Source organism: Theobroma cacao, chromosome 10, assembly GCF_000208745.1.
Source record: "Theobroma cacao cultivar B97-61/B2 chromosome 10, Criollo_cocoa_genome_V2, whole genome shotgun sequence".
Lineage (NCBI taxonomy): Eukaryota > Viridiplantae > Streptophyta > Magnoliopsida > Malvales > Malvaceae > Theobroma > Theobroma cacao.
The window spans coordinates 8,863,001-8,884,381 of NC_030859.1; the positions used below are offsets into that span (position 1 = coordinate 8,863,001).

Genomic DNA, 21,381 nt, shown 5'->3' on the forward strand with positions numbered 1-21,381 from the left:
ATATCCCTGATCAAGGGTAATTTCATCATTTCCTTAGTAAGCCCCTAAAAGTAAGTTTTAAACAATATTAAGGCCTAAGTAGGCCTAAGGCATAAATGAATGATGAAAATATGAGTAAAATGACAAGGAAATAAAAATTTTGATGATTTTCACGATAGGGGCAAAATGGTCATTTTTCACCTCGAGTTAGAATTTTTAAGTTTTCATGAATACGAGCATTTCTAGACCATTATGGACCTTGTCCTAGTGTCAAAAAAGTAAAAGATTTCATAAAAGATTAGAGGAGAATAAGCTAATTTGTGGAGGGGCATTTTGATAATTTAAGTGGAGTGGATAAGCTTGGGCTATAAATATCTTTCTTCCAACAACTTCTACATTCTCTAGCAGCTTTTCTTCTTCTTCTTCTTCTTCTTCTCTTTCACGTTGCTTCCCAACCTCCATGAAAACTTGATAAGAAAGCTCCACACCCTTCTTTAAATAGCTTCAAATTTCAAGCTTTTGGTGCACCCTTTCCATAAACCCTTGTGCTCTTCCATTCTCTCACTTTAAAACCCTTGAAAAAAATCTTGTTTCCATACTCTCTTTCACTAGTTAGGTGTTTTAGAAAGAGAAAGAGGAAGCTTTACAATAGTTTGGAGAATTGTTGGAAAGAATTTCAAAGTTTCAAAGCTATTAAGGTGAGTAATAAATTAGAGTTGAAATTTTAGTGTTGAGAATGACTAGAGATTTGATTTGTGAATACCTTGTAGTTGAGATTGTAAATTCACTTTGGAGTGATAGAATAGTGAAAATGGATAGCCATTTAATGGCAAATGGAAGCTAGCTAAGAAAAAGCTTTTAGAATTCATAAGTATGTGGCTTGACTTAATGCTGATGCTAATGTGATAATAGGTTCCAACAAAGCCGCATCACCCCATTTGGACAATTAGAGAAGTTAGAGTTGACTAAAGGATTCAACAAATACCGGTGAGTGAACTTGCATTTCAAAATAGTTTTGGGAATGTAAATGACTTATCCAATTTTTTTTAAAAACGGGTGCCTTGGGAACAAGCCTTTGATAAATTGTCTCTATGTGTGACATGTGGCTGTTATGGATTGTTGTATTACTACATTATGTTGATCTAAATATATATGAATAATATTGTGTAATGATATTGACCCGACTATGTGCGAGTAGGAGTGTGTATAAGCCGATGCTGACCCGGTTATGTGCGAGTGGGAGTGTGCATAAGCCGCTGCTGACCTGACTATGTGCGAGTGGGAGTGCGCATAAGCTGATGCATATGAGCTGATGATGATGGGAGGGTGTGTATGATGATTGATGTATATATATATATATATATATATATATACATCAATCATCATACACACCCTCCCATCATCATCAGCTCATATGCATCAGCTTATGCGCACTCCCACTCGCACATAGTCAGGTCAGCAGCGGCTTATGCACACTCCCACTCGCACATAACCGGGTCAGCATCGGCTTATACACACTCCTACTCGCACATAGTCGGGTCAATATCATTACACAATATTATTCATATATATTTAGATCAACATAATGTAGTAATACAACAATCCATAACAGCCACATGTCACACATAGAGACAATTTATCAAAGGCTTGTTCCCAAGGCACCCGTTTTTAAAAAAAATTGGATAAGTCATTTACATTCCCAAAACTATTTTGAAATGCAAGTTCACTCACCGGTATTTGTTGAATCCTTTAGTCAACTCTAACTTCTCTAATTGTCCAAATGGGGTGATGCGGCTTTGTTGGAACCTATTATCACATTAGCATCAGCATTAAGTCAAGCCACATACTTATGAATTCTAAAAGCTTTTTCTTAGCTAGCTTCCATTTGCCATTAAATGGCTATCCATTTTCACTATTCTATCACTCCAAAGTGAATTTACAATCTCAACTACAAGGTATTCACAAATCAAATCTCTAGTCATTCTCAACACTAAAATTTCAACTCTAATTTATTACTCACCTTAATAGCTTTGAAACTTTGAAATTCTTTCCAACAATTCTCCAAACTATTGTAAAGCTTCCTCTTTCTCTTTCTAAAACACCTAACTAGTGAAAGAGAGTATGGAAACAAGATTTTTTTCAAGGGTTTTAAAGTGAGAGAATGGAAGAGCACAAGGGTTTATGGAAAGGGTGCACCAAAAGCTTGAAATTTGAAGCTATTTAAAGAAGGGTGTGGAGCTTTCTTATCAAGTTTTCATGGAGGTTGGGAAGCAACGTGAAAGAGAAGAAGAAGAAGAAGAAGAAGAAAAGCTGCTAGAGAATGTAGAAGTTGTTGGAAGAAAGATATTTATAGCCCAAGCTTATCCACTCCACTTAAATTATCAAAATGCCCCTCCACAAATTAGCTTATTCTCCTCTAATCTTTTATGAAATCTTTTACTTTTTTGACACTAGGACAAGGTCCATAATGGTCTAGAAATGCTCGTATTCATGAAAACTTAAAAATTCTAACTCGAGGTGAAAAATGACCATTTTGCCCCTATCGTGAAAATCATCAAAATTTTTATTTCCTTGTCATTTTACTCATATTTTCATCATTCATTTATGCCTTAGGCCTACTTAGGCCTTAATATTGTTTAAAACTTACTTTTAGGGGCTTACTAAGGAAATGATGAAATTACCCTTGATCAGGGATATCGCGTGTACTTCTATCTACGAGTCTATAAAGGTCAAGGTCTCACAAGCAGCTTCCTCATTTTTCCAGCAGCTTCTTCTTCTTCTTCCTCCCATCTCACATTTTTTTCATCCTCCATGAAAGCTTCTCTCAACGCTTCCATCACCCTCTCAAACTAATCTTAAATTTCATGCTTTTACACACCTTGTTATAGGGTTTTTCATGCTCTTTTCAGTCTCTCACCTTAAAACCCTTAAAAAGTCTTACTCCCATACTTTCTCTCACTAGTTAGGTGTTCTAGAGAGAGAAAGAGAGAGAGCTTCTATAATAGCTTGAAAATTCTTGGAAATGAATTCACTTACAAAGCTACCAAGGTGAGTAATGAAGTAGAGTTGATTTTTAAGTGTTGAGAATGGCTAGTGATTAGACTGGTGAGTGTTTTGTAGTTAAGGTTGTTTATTCATTTTAGAGTGATTAGAATAGTGAAAATAGATAGCCACTTAATGGCAATTGAAAGCTAGTTAGGAGATAGCTTTTAGAATTTATAGTTATGTGAATTGAGTTAATTGTTATGCTATTGTGATGATAGGTTCCAGCGAAGCCCTACCACCCCATTTGGACCATTAGAGGAAGTTGGAGTTGGGTAAAGATTTAACAAATACCGGTGAGTGAACTTGCACTAAAATGCTTTGGGTAGATACATATACATTTGAACAAATCACTTAAATTGTTTAAATTGTCTTTTCTTTAAAATGCATACGGGAACAAGCCTTTGACGAAACGTTTTTGCATTATGAAATGTGATTGTAATGAATTTGCAAAATCCTTTTATATGGTGATATATATATATTGTACATTGGTAGATAATATTGTGTAATAAATATAACCATGCATGTGCGCGATGTGGGGGATGCACATGCCGGTGATGACAGGGTGTGGGAGTGTGAAGGATGACATTGTTGTGCGCGATGTGGGGGTTGCACACAATGGCATTAATTGTGCGAAATGTGGGGGTGCACACGATGACTCCAGCTATGTGGGCGATGTGGGGATTGCACATGAGCTGGGTGAGGCAGCGATGATACGCATGTTTATGTATATATATATATATATATATATATGTTATAGAAAGTTCATAAAAATATTTGTGATTGTGTTGTATGTTGACATTGTTAATTGCTCCCAAATTGCTTTTCATTTCAGCAAAAAAATAGCTTTTTGATGTAACAAGACCCCTTTAACTAAATTGCTCTATTTCTCGCTGCAGCGAGATTCATTTTCACTGTAGCGAGAAACTCTCTGGTAGGTAGCCTTAATCCATGCTTTGTATTTTGCTGCAACGAGAATGGATTCTCGCTGCTGCGAGAAACTCTTGGGTGGTTTCAAACTTGTGGTACAGTGCTTTCAATTTGACAATGATTTTGACAACCTTCCAATTAGAACTGGGCAAAGTAGTAAACATAAAAGTTGTAGCTCAACCTCTTAGCTTTCTAATGGTCTAAAAATCATGTCAATTGGACTTCTGTAATAGGAGATATGATTGAAAAACCAAAACATATACAAATTAAGAATGCCTTTTCGCTGCAGCGAGAAACCCTCGGTTTGTTTGTCTTGCTGGGACATTTGCTGAAATTTTTATTCTTTTCAACTTCATGGTTATCATGGATTTTTCAATGCTAAGGACTTAAATATTTAAGGGTTGAATTAAGGGGTTCTACAAGAAATTAAACTAAGTTGCACTATTTTTAACAAAAGTGCATCATGTTTTAAAAATCTTTCAGTATCGTTTGCTTGTTCCCTTCCTATGTTCACTCACTAAGCTTATACTCACGTTTTTAAACTTCATGTTTTCAAATTCAAAGGCAATTGGGACCTAGATTGAGTGTCCACGTACGCTCGTCTTCTTGATAGGTACTATGGCATCTTAGTAGTGGTACCTTCACTTAAAGTCACTTCGCTAATGGTTGAGAGTCTTTTGTTTGTGTACACGTATATGTAATGTAAACTACTAGGAGTCATGTTATAAATGAAGTATGTATATGTTGGATTCATGATGATGCCCTTATGAAACTGTAATGAATGACAGTACTTTGAGATAATACAAGTATGAATATTCGGTTGCTATAAAATATTACTGAAACATTCATCGTTGAAAATTACAACACATGGTTTTAAAGATGATGGATGGAATGAGGAACAGGATCTCATAAAGAGGCTTGCTTGGTCCTAGTGGGCTATGCCCATTGAGCCCATGCGTTGGTCATGGCTCGGGATTTGGGCTGTGACAAAAATATTCAAGATAACAAAAATATCTAACAAGAAATTATTCAAGATAATTAAATTTTGCACCAAAGATTCTTATACCCTTGTTAGATATATATGATAAAAGTAAACTGACTTATTGGAATCGATGTAGAAATGGTGGAGAGAATCACAACGGAGGACACCATTGTGATTGAGATTATGGTTGGATTTTGATTTCAAAATTAAAAAAAAAAATTATACTAAACACAAGCAATCGAAGACTAATCAATCTTAAAACCCAAACCCAACAACGAAAACTGAAAAATATATATGAGGAAGTACTCCCTTGATTGCGAGATTCCTCTCTTCGATGGACTCTCTCATTTTTTTTCTTTGAAATCGGCCACAAGTGTTTATCGATTTTAATTATAACTTTTCATTAATGGTTGAAATTCAATCTTATAAATTTGAGGGTCTTATTTAGTGACCTTACAATAAGACCAAATTTTATGACCTGTGGATTAATTCACCTACTTTCTAGTCTTGGGGCTAAACAATCTCATGTTAAAAAGTGTGGTGATGATATCCACTAGATTAAAAGGAAGCCTTCATTTGCGAAGGTATTGGAGGCTTAATACACCATTTATCCTAATATTTCATTTATCAAAGAAAACTACTTTTTTAATTTTAATGATGGAATTTTGTAAATTATTTTCAATTTTAATTACTATTTTATTTTATCTTATGTCTTTCTAGTTATTTAGAATTAACCCACCTTATGGGATCCCCAAATACTCTTGATAAAGAGTCTCATAATTTTTTCTCATATTTAAAAGATTTCTTAAATAATTATTTTTATTAAATTTTATTTTATAAAAAATTATTTTTATTAATGACTTTTTTAAAGTAATTTTATAAATTTATTCATGCACAAAATTAAAAATAACATAAAAAACGCTTTAGGAAATATCTAAATTGTTAATGGAATTGATCCAAATTTGCTAGGCCCGGAAGCTGATCCGGGTCGGACTTGGGTGGATCCGGCACACGTCTTCTTGCCCTTTTCTTTTCCCTTCCTTTAGCACCAGCTCGCTTCCTTTCTTTCTAGAATACCCTATGGCCTCCATCTGTTTTTCTCTCTCCACCGTCGGTTCCGTCGTCAGCTACCGTTGAAAGTCCCACCGTTTTCTTTCTTTCTTTCTGCTTCCTTGGCATTTCCACCGATCGATTCCTCCCAAAACTCTCATTCTCTACAAAACCCTAAACCGGAGTCCTTCCACCACCACTTTTCTTTTCTCCGTCGCCGCCTCTGGAAGTCTTCTGATTTGACGTTTTCAAAGTCATGCCTCGGTAATGGATCTTTACCAATTTAGTCTTAAAAGAAGTTAACACTCTCACTATGAAAAATTTTATCAACCTTTGTTGTATATATTTTATTTGGATTCAAATTTTCAGGTATTATTGTGATTACTGCGACACTTATTTGACCCACGACTCTGTAAGTCTTCTGATTCATTTTTTTTTGTCATATTTCTATTTCTCTGTTGGTTCTGTTTGTGTTTACTTTAATCCTTTCGTATTAAGTCTATATGTTGATTTTTGATTGAGCTCTTAACAGCTAAGTAATTTTAATTAGTTTGGACTGTTGCATTTACAAAAATTGCTGAGAAATTTTGTTTGGGTTTAAATTTCAGCCATCAGTTAGGAAACAACACAATGCTGGTTACAAACACAAGGTAATTATAGAGTATTTTCTTATTTGTTCGTTTTATTTATCTTGTTAGTTATACTGTTTGCTGATTCTGGGTGTAATTATAGGCAAATGTTAGAACTTACTACCAGCAATTTGAGGAGCAACAGACCCAGAGCTTAATTGACCAAAGGATCAAGGAACATCTTGGTCAAGCTGCAGCTTTCCAGCAGGTTGGAGCTGCTTTCAATCAACATCTGATGGCTCAGAGGCCCCGCCTTCCTGTTCTTCCTACACCTGTTATGCCGATTCCAGGGGCTGCGCCGTTACCTATGAATCAACCAATGGTCCCAGGGATTAGACCCCCTGTTCTGCCAAGACCACTTCCAGGTCCTCCAGGTGGGTTTGATACATATATGTATTATTCCTGTTGTTGCTAATATCAGTTTTGGTTATTTGGTTAACGATCATATTCTGTAACGAATTTTACATGGTGTTAGTGAACTCAAAGAATTTACTTTTGTTTGTTTTGTCACCATAAATCTGTTATTTACATGTCATATAGTTTAGCTCATTTTATTGATACGCATCTTTTCAATCAGTCAATAAAAGATACTATAGGATCAACTTTTCCTTCAAAATCTGGAACTTCTATCTTGATTTTCTTGGGTATATCTCTAGCCATATCTTGTACTTCTTGCCTTCTTTCAATCAATTGGTGACCTAGTGCAATCCATTGTTTTGCCTTTGAGGTAAGGTTTGACCCGCTGCTGCTTCAACAAGCTTTTTATCTTGGTGTTGAATATTTGTAACATCTCTTCAAAGTCAGAGAGTAATCTTTTTTCTAGTGAACCCATATCGCCTCCCAATGCTGACATAATCTCCTTCGTGTTTTAATGATCTCGTTGTAAAGCCTTTGAATTCAATTCTGTGTTTGTCACCATTATTGAGTAGAATTATGGCAACATCCTTTGGATCTTTAAGCTCTGGTACCTATGTAGGACAGCTTGGGGGTAGGAATTATGGTATTATTAATCAGAAATTTTTAAGAAAATAGGGAAAATTGAATAAAGAAGAAGCAAAACAGAAAAGAAAGATCCCTATGCTTCACACATAGGGTTCCTTGGTTGCTTTACACAACCAAGAAGAAAGAAAACCTAAGCATCACACTTAGGGATCCTTAGGACTTCGGAGTAATACCTAAGGTTGATTGCATCAGACAATCACAATAGCAACGGTGCTGAAAAATTCCTTGTCACAATCTCATAATCAGTCTCCAAAAGAAAGAGTACATTGATATTTATATATGCTACTAGCCTACGACAAACCCTAACCATAGATGGAATTGAACCTTTTTCTTCTTTTTTGGTGACATTGGCAGGTTATGTTCCTGCTCCAGGCATGCCACCAATGGTGGCACCACCAGGTGCTCCTTCCTTGCCTGGTCAAATAAATGGTGTTCCACGGCCTCCTACATTGGCTCCCCTGACAACAGTTCCTGGAACTGCAACGACACCAACTTCTTCTAATGCAGCGCCCACCATGGTTACACCTGCAAGTTATCAAACCAATCCTGCTGCCCCAACAGGTGGAGGGTTTGACAATTTCAATGCCAATGCACAGCCTTCTGAAGCTAATCATTAATCTGGTTAAACTTGCATGCTTTGCTTCCATATCTAAAGTAAGAGCTTAAGTAAGCTGATGTATGCTATTGAACATGAAGCTTTGTGATTATTAAGGGTGTATGGTAATTTTTTTTAGAAGGGTAGTTTGTGTATGAGACTTGCAGCATATGGGAAACATATAACTTGATGAAGACAAAGAAGTTGACTTATTTTGCTTTGACATTGTTTTTTGGCACAAATTTGTCTTCTGGGAAGCATAAAAGGTTTTCACAGATTATCTGATCTGAAAATTTTTAAGGTCAATGCATTTATTCAAACCTAAGGGAGCAGGCTTATCATTTCACCATTTGGGATTTTGCACTGGTTCATTGACACAGTTTAAATTATGCAAAAATAGTGTAAGCTTAGTAATATTCTTCATTGTTTATTTCAGTTTATATGTTTATAGATATAAATGTATTCTTCTTCCATATTGCAATGTTGCACAAAGGATCCACCGATGATATCAAGGGAGTACCTAAGAATATCATGATTGTTTTGGTTGTTCTTCTACGGGTTGCATTATTCTCATAATGTGGGATTCAGACGTAATGAACGAAAATACTATATCTCCTTGGTAATTTTTTTTACCTTCATCATACTGTTTTTACAGGCAATCAGAGCCAATGAGCATTCCTCTCAGTCTGATAATGATATTTCATTCAGCTTTCCTGTTGGGATTCTTACTCTAAAATTCCATCAAGTTCTTTGGTGCTGAATGGAGGATAGTTTTGTGCTGCCATTGTATCTTTCCTTTTTTTTTTTCATCACTAGTAGATTTTTATTGTGATACAGTTGAAAGTTGGTGTTACTTACAAAGTCTGGAGCTTATCCTGTATGTTTAATTTTGTGAGAAAATGAAATATTACTAGCTGCCATTTGATGATCTGTTCTTTTTGCAGCCTCATTTTATTGGTTGTAATGGGGGAGCTAAACAATCACTTCAAAAACTGTGGGTGACGCTAAGTATCCACTAGATTAAAAGGAAGCCTTCATTTGCCAATCTTAATAACCATAAATCCTTAATATTTCTTTTATCTAAGAAAACTAAAATTCTTATTAATTTTAGTGGTGCAATTTTGTCAATTATTTTCAATTTTAATCATTTTTTTATCTTGTGTGTTTCTAATTATTTTGAATTAATATCACTTTGTGAAAATAATTTTGAGATTTTTCAAACATTTTTGGTAAAGACCCATGATTATTTTTCATTGAAGAATTTTTTTAAAAAAAAAACCAATCACTTATAACTTTTTCTAAAATTCTCATTTTTAAGAAGGTTTTTAAACAATTATTTTTATTATTTTTTATTCTAATCCTTTCTAAAATAATTTCATATATTTAATTCTTGCACACAATTAGAAATTACATAAAAAAATAAAGAAAATGCCCTAGAAAATATCTAAATTCTTATTGAGTTTGACCCAAATTTGTTAGGTTCAAAGTTTATCTGGGTTGAGTTTGGGTAGACTCACCTCTTCTTTCCCTTCTCTTTGTTTTTTTTTTTTGTTTAAATTTGATGTATTGATCAATTTTTTAAATATGTTGCCACTTTATTAATAAGATAAAATTAAAAATCTTTAGAGACTTAAAATTAAATAGTAAAAGTTTTTTAAAAGATACATAAATAAAATTTTCTCTCTCCAATTCCTTCTCCATCTTTTTCTTGTTCTCTTCGTTTTATTTCTTTTTAACTTCATCATTTTCTTCTCTTCTCCTTCCATTAAGTTAACTTCAAGGGCAATAGGGTAATAAGGATTTCAAAATAATTTTGACTTGTTGACTTTAGTGATATATTTTTTTTAAAGTGATTTTTACCTTTGACTTAGGTTTATAATGGGCTAATCAATTATTTTTTTAAAATAAATAAATTAAGGTTTTACTTTTAGTTGGGTTTGATTGTTGCCTTTTAGTTTAATTGAGCATATAAAATGATTGTAGCTGAGGGTCTTTTTCTAAATTTGTTGAAATTAACATTATAGTAGTTTATGAGCAGTTGAGCATTTGGCTCATTGATTGGTACATGATCTTCTCCTCAAAAGAGTAAGGTTGAATCCTCTTTTCTCCAAATATATATAAAAAAATCATTATAGTAGTTTATATGATCCTTGCTCTTCCTTTTTAAACATAGTGATATAGTAGTTTATGTGATCCCTAATTGGAATATGTTGGTTGATCTTGAATTACTCATTTGTAGGAATAAACTATAGCAAAAATAACTATTATATAGTTTGGTTAATGAAAGGTAGTAATTGCTATTATGACTCAATCCAATGTTTGGCTGGTAAAATTAGTTTTAGAATAGCAAAAAAAAAAAAGTTAATAAAAGATAAAAAAAATACTCTTTATTATAATATTTAATTTTTAATTTAAAATAATTATTTTTTATAATTTATTAAAATATTCATAAATTTGTATTTAAAACTTTGATATAATTATTTCATTTTATTTTTTAAAAAATTAATAATTAAAATAGTAATATCATTATATTATCCTTTATTCTTTATTTTAATATTAAAATATTAATAATTTATAATTACAATTTTTAATTTAAATATTATTTTTTTATAATTTATAATTAACATTTTAATTTAATTTTAAAATTTAAAATATTAAATTTTAGTTTTTCCTTTTTCTTTCTTTTCTTTCTTCTCTATCAATTGACCACTACAGAAGTGGCCAGTTGGATTTAGCTGCTAAAGTGCCATATCGACACTTCTCGTAGTAAGATTTGGTTGTAGAGTGCCAGATTCAGTCGAAGAGCATGAGATTCGGTGCTTTCGCAACCAGATTTGACGGTGGATGCTGAATCTATAATTTCCTTAGTTGAATTTGGTTATGGAACGACACTTATCGTGATCAAATCTAAATGTGGAGTCATAGCTATTACCGTCACTCTTTGCCACCCTCTAATGGTGGAGAAAATTTAGAAAGAGAAAGAGAGGTAGATAGAGAGCAAAAGAAAATGTGAAAATGAAAAAATTGTATCTTATATGAAATGGTAATTTCTAAATTTGTTTAAAAATAGTTTTGTCCAATAATATTTTTGAGCTATTCCTCCACATTCGGAATAATCATTATCAAAAGAGAACTCGATAATGACAGTTCCTAGTTCTCTCGGATCAATCATGTCGTGTAACAAATAACTTCTTAAGAAGAGCTTTTAAAATAAGATGAAATGATTATTTCATTCCCTCCGACCAAATGTGCACGTGCAGTAAGTAAAAGAGAGCTGCAAAAGAGAAATAAATTTCTCACGAAGGCAAAAGTAAGCTTACCAGCCAGTCCAGCTTTCAGTCCACATCTCTGGTTTGTAGGCCTTGGTTGGAGAAAAGTAGAAACCATTCCAGGTGTTAATCTGTTGGAAGAAAATAAAAGTTAAGAAAACTCAATATGAATAATTATTGATTATTCCATTAGAAATACACAACTGCTTTGACATCTACAAATGTTGAAAATGCAAAGGTATTCTCCATGAACACCGCGAACCATGTAAGCTCAAATGGATACAAAACTTAAATCAAATAAAATGTTGAGCTAAATGTATAATAATAAGAATAAAAATATTTATAATGAAAATAAATTTTTTTTAAAATTTTGATGTAAATTTATAAGATTAAAGGTAAATATTCATATCACACAAACTACAAAAATCAATATTTAGTTTTTTAAATAAACTTAAGTAAAAGTAATTTGTATCCTCTCAAATTCTCAAATTTGTTTTAAATATTTATGTATAAAAAATTAAAAATATTAATATTAAAATTTTTTCAATTTTAACGTAAATGTATGAAAATAAAGATAAAACACATAAAGTTGTTATTAATGTTTTTAAAATATTGACGTAAATGTATAAAATTTATGATAAAAAGTCATGCTAGACAAACTAAAAATATTTATATTGAAAATTAGCCTTTTACAAATATTATCATCAATTTATAATAATAATGATAAAATACTAAAAATGAAAATTAGCCTTTTAAAAATCATAACTTTAATTTATAAGAATAAAATTAAAAAATCATATCACATAAACTACAAAAATTAATATTTAGTTTTTTAAATATACTTAATTAAAATTAATATGTATCTTCTCAAATTCTTAAATTTGTTCTAAATATTCTTACATAAAAAATAAAAATATTAATATTAAATCAAATAATATTTATTCAATTTTAACGTAAATGTAGGAGAATAAGGATTTTTTTGATGATTGATTTCATGGAAGAGCCATTTATATAAACTAAATGACCTTAATCCCTTATGGAGATTGGTAGAAAATAGAAAGACCAGTATCATTCAACAATCCTACTACAAATTCTCTTGCACACGACAAAAGCATTACTTGAACTTCTAAATCCAAGGTTCTTCACTACATGAGACCATTAAGCATGGATAAAAGCCATAATGTTTTGACAAACAGAAAGCAACCGAAAGAATATCAGAGTTGTAAAACAACCTTAGTGGTCGTTTTGACTTACAGCAGCTATCGTTAATGTCAATAGGGTTCAAGATGTTTGTGTTAGGATGATCCCTACAACCAATTGGGATTGGTTAAGACTTGAGTCCAATCATGCAACAATATCATTCACGTTGAATGATTAGAGGTTTTTCTTCATCAATAAGAAATCAATTATAATGAGTTACAAGTCTAATTGGATGAAGTCCATGAGATTAATATGCCTTGCAAGGGAACTGTAATGGGTTGCAGTTATGAGATCTTTATGCATCAAAGCATAATCTTAAAATGTTCTTGGTCAATGTATCATTGAGTTTGGACATCAATGATACTTAGAGACTGGTATATTCTATTTTTCTTACTTTAGAAGTAAGCAATTGATCTCATAAATTGAAGTATAGAGATACTTGAAACTAAAATATAAGTGCTTAGCTAGGAGAGCAAGTTCACTGAATATGACCCGCCATGAGAAGCGTATTTGGTAATACACTCTAGTGTCTATGCAACACTTTTCATGTGTTAGTCGTGTAAATACTCCCCAAACTTGAGACACTAGGTTGTCTTATATGTGAAGTGTTATGTTTTAATTCCATCCCTATGGGTGCCTAACAAGGATGCCAAAACAGGATGCTTTTGGATATAGTATAAAGCATGTGAAGGTAAATGAATGGTCAAGATAGGAATCATCACCTTAAGTGTTTTAGAAGAAATATCCTCTTAGTTCTTGGTTAATATTAGCTTATTGAAGTCTTTAGCCAAGGCGACATGGAGATTATGAAAAGGTTTCATAAGTCTCTATAAAGCTAACGCTATAATTGTAGGAACAAATACTAGGTCAAAAAGAGTAGACACTATACCAAGCTCTTATCATCTTTGGGATATATGATGAGGGAATGGATTACACTGATAGACTGTACATTGAAAGATTATCAAAGAACCATTTGACTCTCCTAACAATTCGATGGCCATGATGCATTGCTAGATGCCAATCTTGGTTAATGGAATTGACTATAAATTAATTGATTGAAATTTATATTAATCAATTAAATCAATAATCAATTTCATCGCTAACATGTTAGGAACCTAATAAATCACACACAATGATTACATTTGAATTAAATTGGGAGAGTGATGATTTAAGTTAGACTTAAATCACAAGCTAGGTAATTAACTTCTATAAACTTAATTAAAAGAGTTTAATAAAGTCTTAGGCATAATTATAAATAGTTATAATTATAAGGCCTTGATTGCAAAATATAAAGGAAATTAATTTTGATTTTAATTTGCAAGGACTTAATTAAAATAGTTTAATTAAGTAATAGGCCTAATATTATAATGTGTTATAACATTAAGGGTTTAATTACAAAATTGAAGTTATTTTAACCTAACTATATAAGTCACCTTTTAACTATTTTCCATATGAGAGTTTTTCACAATTGAAGAAAACCTAGTTTTTGTCAGAAAAGGAAAAGGTTTTTCTCTTTTTGACGCCATTCGCTTTGTGTGAAAGAGAAAATTGCTTATAAAGAAATTTTCAAGAGAAGTTTGGCTAAGATTGTGAAAAAGAAGAAAAGGACAATTATTGTCCTCTTTGCTAGCACAAAGTATAGTTAAAAACTCCCTCATTTGTTGAAGGTTCGTGTACAATCGTGTGTACTACCGTTGGAGGCCAAGCACTTGATTGGCTAAAGTTTTTTATCCTTGTGGTGTTCGCGAGTTTGCTTTGAGAAGTACCAGTGTGATTACAAAATTACTTGACAATGTAACTTTTTGAATAATAATTAATTTTGTTCTTTTATGTGTTAAATATCACCAAGGTGATCCATGGGTGGAGGCATGTTTTGGTTGTTTGGTTTTAAAGTTTTATTATTCATTCTATTACGTATTTTGAGCATGCCATCCATAGCCAAACCCATCAGTTTGAAGTCAATAGAAAGTCCCTCAGTTAAGCAAAGCATGAAACCAATCACGTACACCACTTGGGAATGTAGGAATCGTAATCCATGCACAATTGAAGATTTGGCAGTAGTTCACTTCAATGTCCTCAATTATGTATGTGCATATGTAGCCAAATACTTTGTGCTGGAGTACAGACCACTCCACTTGGACAAATAGCCTTTCCCATTGACTTAAAAAAGGGTTTCTCAAACAGCTATTGTGCAGGACCTATCAGGTAAGAGGAATCCACTATAATGGCATCATAGGTACCTTGTGGAACAGCCTCCAAATATGCAACTCCATCACCAAAATGAAGGGTCACACGGGGATCCTCATAACCAACAACTACATCAAGGAAAAATTCTTTAGAAACATCTTATCAATTTCACATATGTCAATTTGCTCAATAGAAGAATGACCAGAAACTTCCAGTAGAACTCCACGATCTCCACAACTAATAACCAAAACCTTCTTTAATATTTATAAATTAAACTGATGTTAGTGTTCTTAAAATATTGACGTAAATTTATAAGAGTTATGGTAATAAGTTATGTTAAACAAACTAAAAAAATTTATAATGGAAACTAACCTTTTACAAATTTTGACATAAATGTGTAATAGTAAGGATAAATATACTTAAAGTGAAAATTAACATTTAAAAGTATTGACGTAAATTTATAAGAATGAAAATAAAAAATAATACATATCACACAAACTACAAAAATCAATATTTAAGTTTAAATAAATTTAATTAAAACTAATTTGTATCCTCTTGAATTCTTAAATTCACTTAAATATTTTTACATAAAAAATTAAAAATGTTAATGTTAATGTTGTTCAATTTTTTACCCACGCAAGTATACGTATCGTAAAGATAATATAATGATGAGTAGAGTATTTCACAAAAAATTATTTTAATTCCTATTGTTAAGTACTAAAATTGACACATCCTAACCTTATCCAAACAATTATAAAATTAAAATTAAAACTAATAAACTAATAACTAAAACTAATCTAAAATATATCAGCAAAATTATTTTATTAACTTCTAGTGATTACCGAACCTAAGATTATGATGTCCTTCAATATTTCATCTGATTATTGTCTCTCTCTCTTAACTCAGTTTAATGGATTAAGTTTTTAACCTAGAGTCTTAAATTATTTATAAGTCTCTGTCGAGTTTTTCATAAAAATACCTCTCCAAATTAATTTACTATATGTCTATGCCAATTAAATTGAAGAAAGATTCATCAAGTTTGTGCTTTAATCTTGGAAACGTATGGCTTATATGTGTATGTCTATTCTATATGCAAATTAAATCACCAAATCAATTAAGTGTATTCGATCATACGCTATTCAAGATCTACCTAAATCTCCTTCGTCAAGGTTTAACCTACGTTTTCAATTCAATCTAATTGGTGATCAGGCAATTAGAAGCATTAAGAACAGAATAAAATAAACAACTTAAATCTGTCAAATATAAGCAAAAAAGAGATAAATAAATCAGACTACGTATTGAGTTTAATCATAATCTTAGATAAATAAATTAGTTCCTCATCAAGTCACACAACAGATCATTATCAAATAAAACAAAACCAAGAAAATAAGAGAATAACAAAAAGATTGAATAACCCAAGAATTGTATTCTTAATCTCCAAATCTTCTTGAATCCTTCAAATTTTTCTCAACTTCAATGACTTTGTGGCTTGATTCTTAGCTTCAATCCAATGTTTCGTTCTCTTCCAAAAGTCCTCTGAAAGGGTTTTTTTCTAGGGCTTTGAAATTAAGCCAAGTTGGGTGAAGAAAGAAGTCAATTCCAACCAGGATTTCCTTATCAGACTATGTGGGTTGCGGCCTCAACCAATTTATTAGCAGAAATCATAATTACTCTAAGACTGCTATAGTCCTTCAAATTCGACAAGATTTTTGACCACCTTCCAAGTACAACTTAGAAAGTGGTAAACATATAATTTGTAGCTTTTCCTCTTATCTTTCCAATGATCTAAGAATCATCTCATTTAGAGTACTGTAGAGAGATATATGATTAAAATACTAAAACACATGTAGTGAAAATCTGCACGTCAAAATTGCTCTCTTTCTTCCATTAAAATTCTTCATTCATTAAACATCTACAAAAACACAAATAAATCAATAACAATCTATTTTAATCACATAAACACCAAATTAAGCATAAAATTAACTAAGATTAGATGGACTCACTTAAATTAATTAATTTAAAATAATTTAAATGAAATTTATTAATTTCTATGCTTTACTATAAGAATTAAGTTAAATTACTATCAAAATTAAGCCTAAATAACTATATATCATAGATTTATCAGTTAATAAGGGATTTTTTTTATTCTAATATAAATATATGAAAATAAAGATAAAAATATATAAAGTTGAATCTTCCAACATGTTTTGATTTATTTTAGGATCCTTGGTAAGTGGTAATTGACAATAACAAGCATATGGTTTGGAAAAAGTGAAGAAAAACATAAAAAATGCACTCGCAAATGGTCATCCCATCACCCAATGGAGCTAGAGAGATTTCCAGGCGATGATAAATTGAAATGGATTTCTTAAACTCGATTATGGACCTCTTGGAATCCCTTTTATCTTCTAAGACAACTTCTCCAAGTTGAGCAACCATGCCTCCTCAAAGAGTTTTGTCATAGATGATTAGGCCATAAATTTATAAATATTAACGTTAATTTACATTTAATGTTAACATTAATAATTAATATATAAGGTCAATATACATAAAGCAAAACATTGGTATACTTATTATATCAACATTAATATATCATGTTAATGTTATGTAAATATACATTAATGTTAATGTTATGTATATTAACGGTAAATTTTAAGATAAATTATTACCCTTACCTCTTTAGAGTTTTTTCTTAATTGATTTCGGGTCTATTAATATTCAAAATAGACACTCTATCTCAAAATAATGTATTTTCCAAGACACATAACTCCTATCGTTACTTCGACATTTGAGTTTCATTAACTTAATGATATGGCATGAATGTTTTACTCATTTCACCCTTATTGAATTAGAGAAACAACAAAATTTGTTTTTGGTGGCATCAATCAAGAAAGTATTGAATCTTTTCTTTTGATTAAAAGAAGATAATTGAGGAGTACTTGTTGACCTAATAATACTTGCAAAATGAATTATCATCCGTTATTCAAGAGGAGTGGAGTTCCTTGATTCTTAGTGTAAGGTAATTAGTCAATCTAAGCTCGCAACTTTTGCTACTTCTCGACAACCTTTTTACATTAAGTGGATTCAAGAAGCTCACGAGGAGGACGTTGAAATAGTAGAGCCAGGCAATATTAAAACCTTGCAAAAGGAATTACAAGAGTTAGCAAAGGAGGAAGAAGTCATGTGGAAGAAATGGTCTAGAGTTGAATAGTTAAAAGATGGGGACAAGAATTCCAAGTTTTGTCATCAGAGAGCATCAGCGAGATGGAAGAAAAATACAATTTGGGCATTGCAAAAGGTGACTAGTGAATAGGTTGATTCGAAGGAAGGTATAAAGTTTTAAGTAAATGATTTCTTCACTAACCTTTTTACTACTTCTAACCCTTCAATGATTAAGGAGGTCTTGGCCTATACTCAGTTATGTATAACAACAGATATGAATGAGCACCTAATTGCTAATATCTCGTTAGAAGAAGTTTGAGTGGCATTGTTTCAGATGGCACCATTAAAAGCTCTTAGTCCAGATGGTCTGCCTACTTTATTCTATCAGAGATTCTGGGATATTATGGGGCCAAGTATTCATCAATGTGTCATTGAATTTTTTGATGGAAGATCTGTTATTGAAGGTATCAACCACACACTTATTTCTTTGATTCCAAAAGTGTCAACACCAGAATTGGTAAGTCAATTTAGACTAATTAGCTTGTGTAATGTCCTTTACAAGAGAGCCTCCAAAGTATTGACTAACAGATTGAAAACTATATTGTTCGGTACAACCTCTTAAAATCAAAGTGCATTTGTCCCTGGAAGATTGATAACTGACTATGTCATTGCGGCTCAAGAGATTATTCATTATTTACATAATAAAAGATAGGGATAAAAGGGTAGTTTTGCACTTAAGTTAGACATGAGTAAAGCTTATGATCATGTCGAATGGTCATTTGTCCAAGCTATTTTAGTGAAAATGGGATTTAGTGCAAAGTTTGTGGCCATGGTTATGCAATACATCTCGATTGTTACTTATTCGGTGCTCATTAATGGCATTCTAGGAAATGTGATTAAACTTACTAGAGGTTTAAGACAAGGTGATCCACTTTCCCCATTCCTTTTTGTAATTATTTATGAAGCCCTATCCTCGTTGTTGTCAACAGCAAAGGAACGTAAAGATATTTCTAGTCTAAATGTGAGCAGGAGAAGACCAACTATCACACATTGATTCTTTGCAGATGACAGTATGATTTTCGGGAGGACTCACACTCAAGAGTTGTTGAATCTGCAATCTCTATTTGCAAAGTACGAATGTGCATCAAGTCAGAAAATAAATTACGAGAAATCATCTATTCTTTTCAATAGGAATACAAGGGACACTGAGGTTGATTTAGCTTGTCAACTACTGGGGTTTCAAAGAGAGAACTGGGATGGTAGATATCTTGGAATGCCGCTTAAATGTGAGGGTTCTAAGAAACAAATTTTTAGCTATGTGAAAGAGTGAATAATGAAAAAAATTTCCAATTGGACACATAAGCTTCTATTGATAGCGGGCAGGGAAGTCTTGATTAAATCGGTGGCTCAAGCTATTTCTACTTTCATTATAAGTTGTTTTAAACTGCCAGATTATTTGTGCAAAGAAATCTATTCACTATTTTCCAATTTCTGGTGGAGAGGATCTCATTCTAGAGCAAAGATTCATTGGAAGTCTTAGAGTCATTTGTGCATGTCCAAACATTCAGGTGGCATGGGTTTTAAAGATCTACGCAATTTTAATAAAGCTTTGTTAACAATGCAAGGGTGGCGGTTGCAAATGAATCACTCATCAATTGCTTATCAAGTGCTTAAATCTTGGTACTTCCCTCATAAGAATTTTTTAGAGGTTCTTCTCGGTCCTAATCCAAGCTATTTATGGAGAAGAATAAGGGAGAGCCAATGTATTATTAACAGTGGGGCTTTCTGGAGGATTGGTGATGGACAAAATACACCTGCGAAGGTGCACAATTGGATTCCTTATGATACCCCAAGATTGGTGTTAGTGTGTGATGAACAGGTATAAAGATCTACCAAGGTCAGTGAGTTTATTTTACCTGAGCAAATGGTTTGGGTTATTGAAAAGGTAGAAGCTTGTTTTCCGCCTTATGAAAGCTCACTCATTTTGGCATTGCCATTAAGTTTTAGGAATCCAAGAGACAGGTTGGTCCGGCCAAATAGTAAAGATTGTAAGTATACGGTAAAGCTAGGCTATGAATTGTTAAGCAGATTATCAGATGGTGAAAGATATGGTGCTAGTTCATCTGGGTGTCTAGTTAATGATTGGAAGAAATTCTGGCACCTTGACATACCCAAAAAAAATCCAATTATTTGTGTGGAAGATCTTTCATGGATGTCTTCCAACATCTTCTGCTTTAATTAGGAGAAGTGTTGATATTAATTCTTATTGTCCATTGTGTAATAACACTTTGGAAACAGATCTTCATGTTCTATGTGATTGCTCTTTTGCAAAGGCATTTTGGTTGGCTTCTAAGTGGGGCTTCCGGGATATTGTTCATTATTACTTATCTCTCAAGGAATGGCTTTTTATGCTACTACACACATTAGATAAAATTAATATGGAGGAGATGTGTTGTGTTATGTGGGCTATTTGGAAGGGACGTAATTCAGTAGTCTTTAAGAAAAAGACTTTTAATCTGATCAAAACACTTCAAATGGGGATGGATATGTTTTCCCAATACAAAATTGTGTCTATAGTAGAAAGCCAGCAACAGATACCACTTGTAGTAGAGGACTCTCGTTGGAAGATGCCATTGGTTACCAAATTGAATTGTGATGTTACTATTATTGACCAGAATGGAGAAACCTTTTGTGAGACCCTGTCAAGCTCGATTAAAAGACGGTATTGTACCGAGTTGTACAACTAAGTTAAATCGAGCCTTGAACTAGTTCAAATAGAAATTCTAAGAGGAATTTGAAAATTCTAAAACCCACAGAATGACTTAGAATAGTGATTTGGAGTTCAAGGTTCAGTTTGGAGTTCATCAGGAAAATTGACCGATTAGGAACAAAACGGTCATTTTACCATATGATGATAAAATGCAGATTTTTAGCCAAGATTTGATCACATTTGACCAAGAATAATTATATGAAATATAATTATGATTATTGGAGTATAAAATGATGTTTATCAGTGAAAAATTATGATTCTCAGTATTTTTTGAGCACAATGGCAAAATGGTAATTTTGTCACTAGAGGACCAAACGAGAATTTTTATAAAACGATTTTTACCCCATTTGGTTAATATTGATCAATATTAGTGTTATTTGAGGTTGAAAAGTAGAAATAATGTGATTCCGGTACATTTCAGAGTATAGGGGCAAAATCGTAATTTTTCTATCTCGGGGGCAAATTGGTAAATTTTTCACCCCAGCACTTGTCAAGACCAAGGGATTTTAATTGTGGTAGGATTGGATAAATACCAGAATATTTGTGGTGGAAAATTAAGAAGAAAAAGTCAAAAAGTTAAAAAA

General features: G+C 32.3%; 1 protein-coding gene and 1 pseudogene across 1 annotated transcript; one reads left to right on the plus strand and one right to left on the minus strand.

Moving 5' to 3' along the window:
- LOC18586687 (U1 small nuclear ribonucleoprotein C) lies at positions 5,962 to 9,089 on the plus strand. The gene is made up of 5 exons (XM_018129681.1): positions 5,962 to 6,247; positions 6,353 to 6,395; positions 6,592 to 6,633; positions 6,716 to 6,986; positions 7,969 to 9,089. The coding sequence occupies exons 1-5, from the start codon at positions 6,240 to 6,242 to the stop codon at positions 8,229 to 8,231; spliced, it is 627 nt and encodes a 208-aa protein (XP_017985170.1). The 5' UTR covers positions 5,962 to 6,239; the 3' UTR covers positions 8,232 to 9,089.
- Positions 12,547 to 20,661, minus strand: LOC108663608 (annotated as a pseudogene).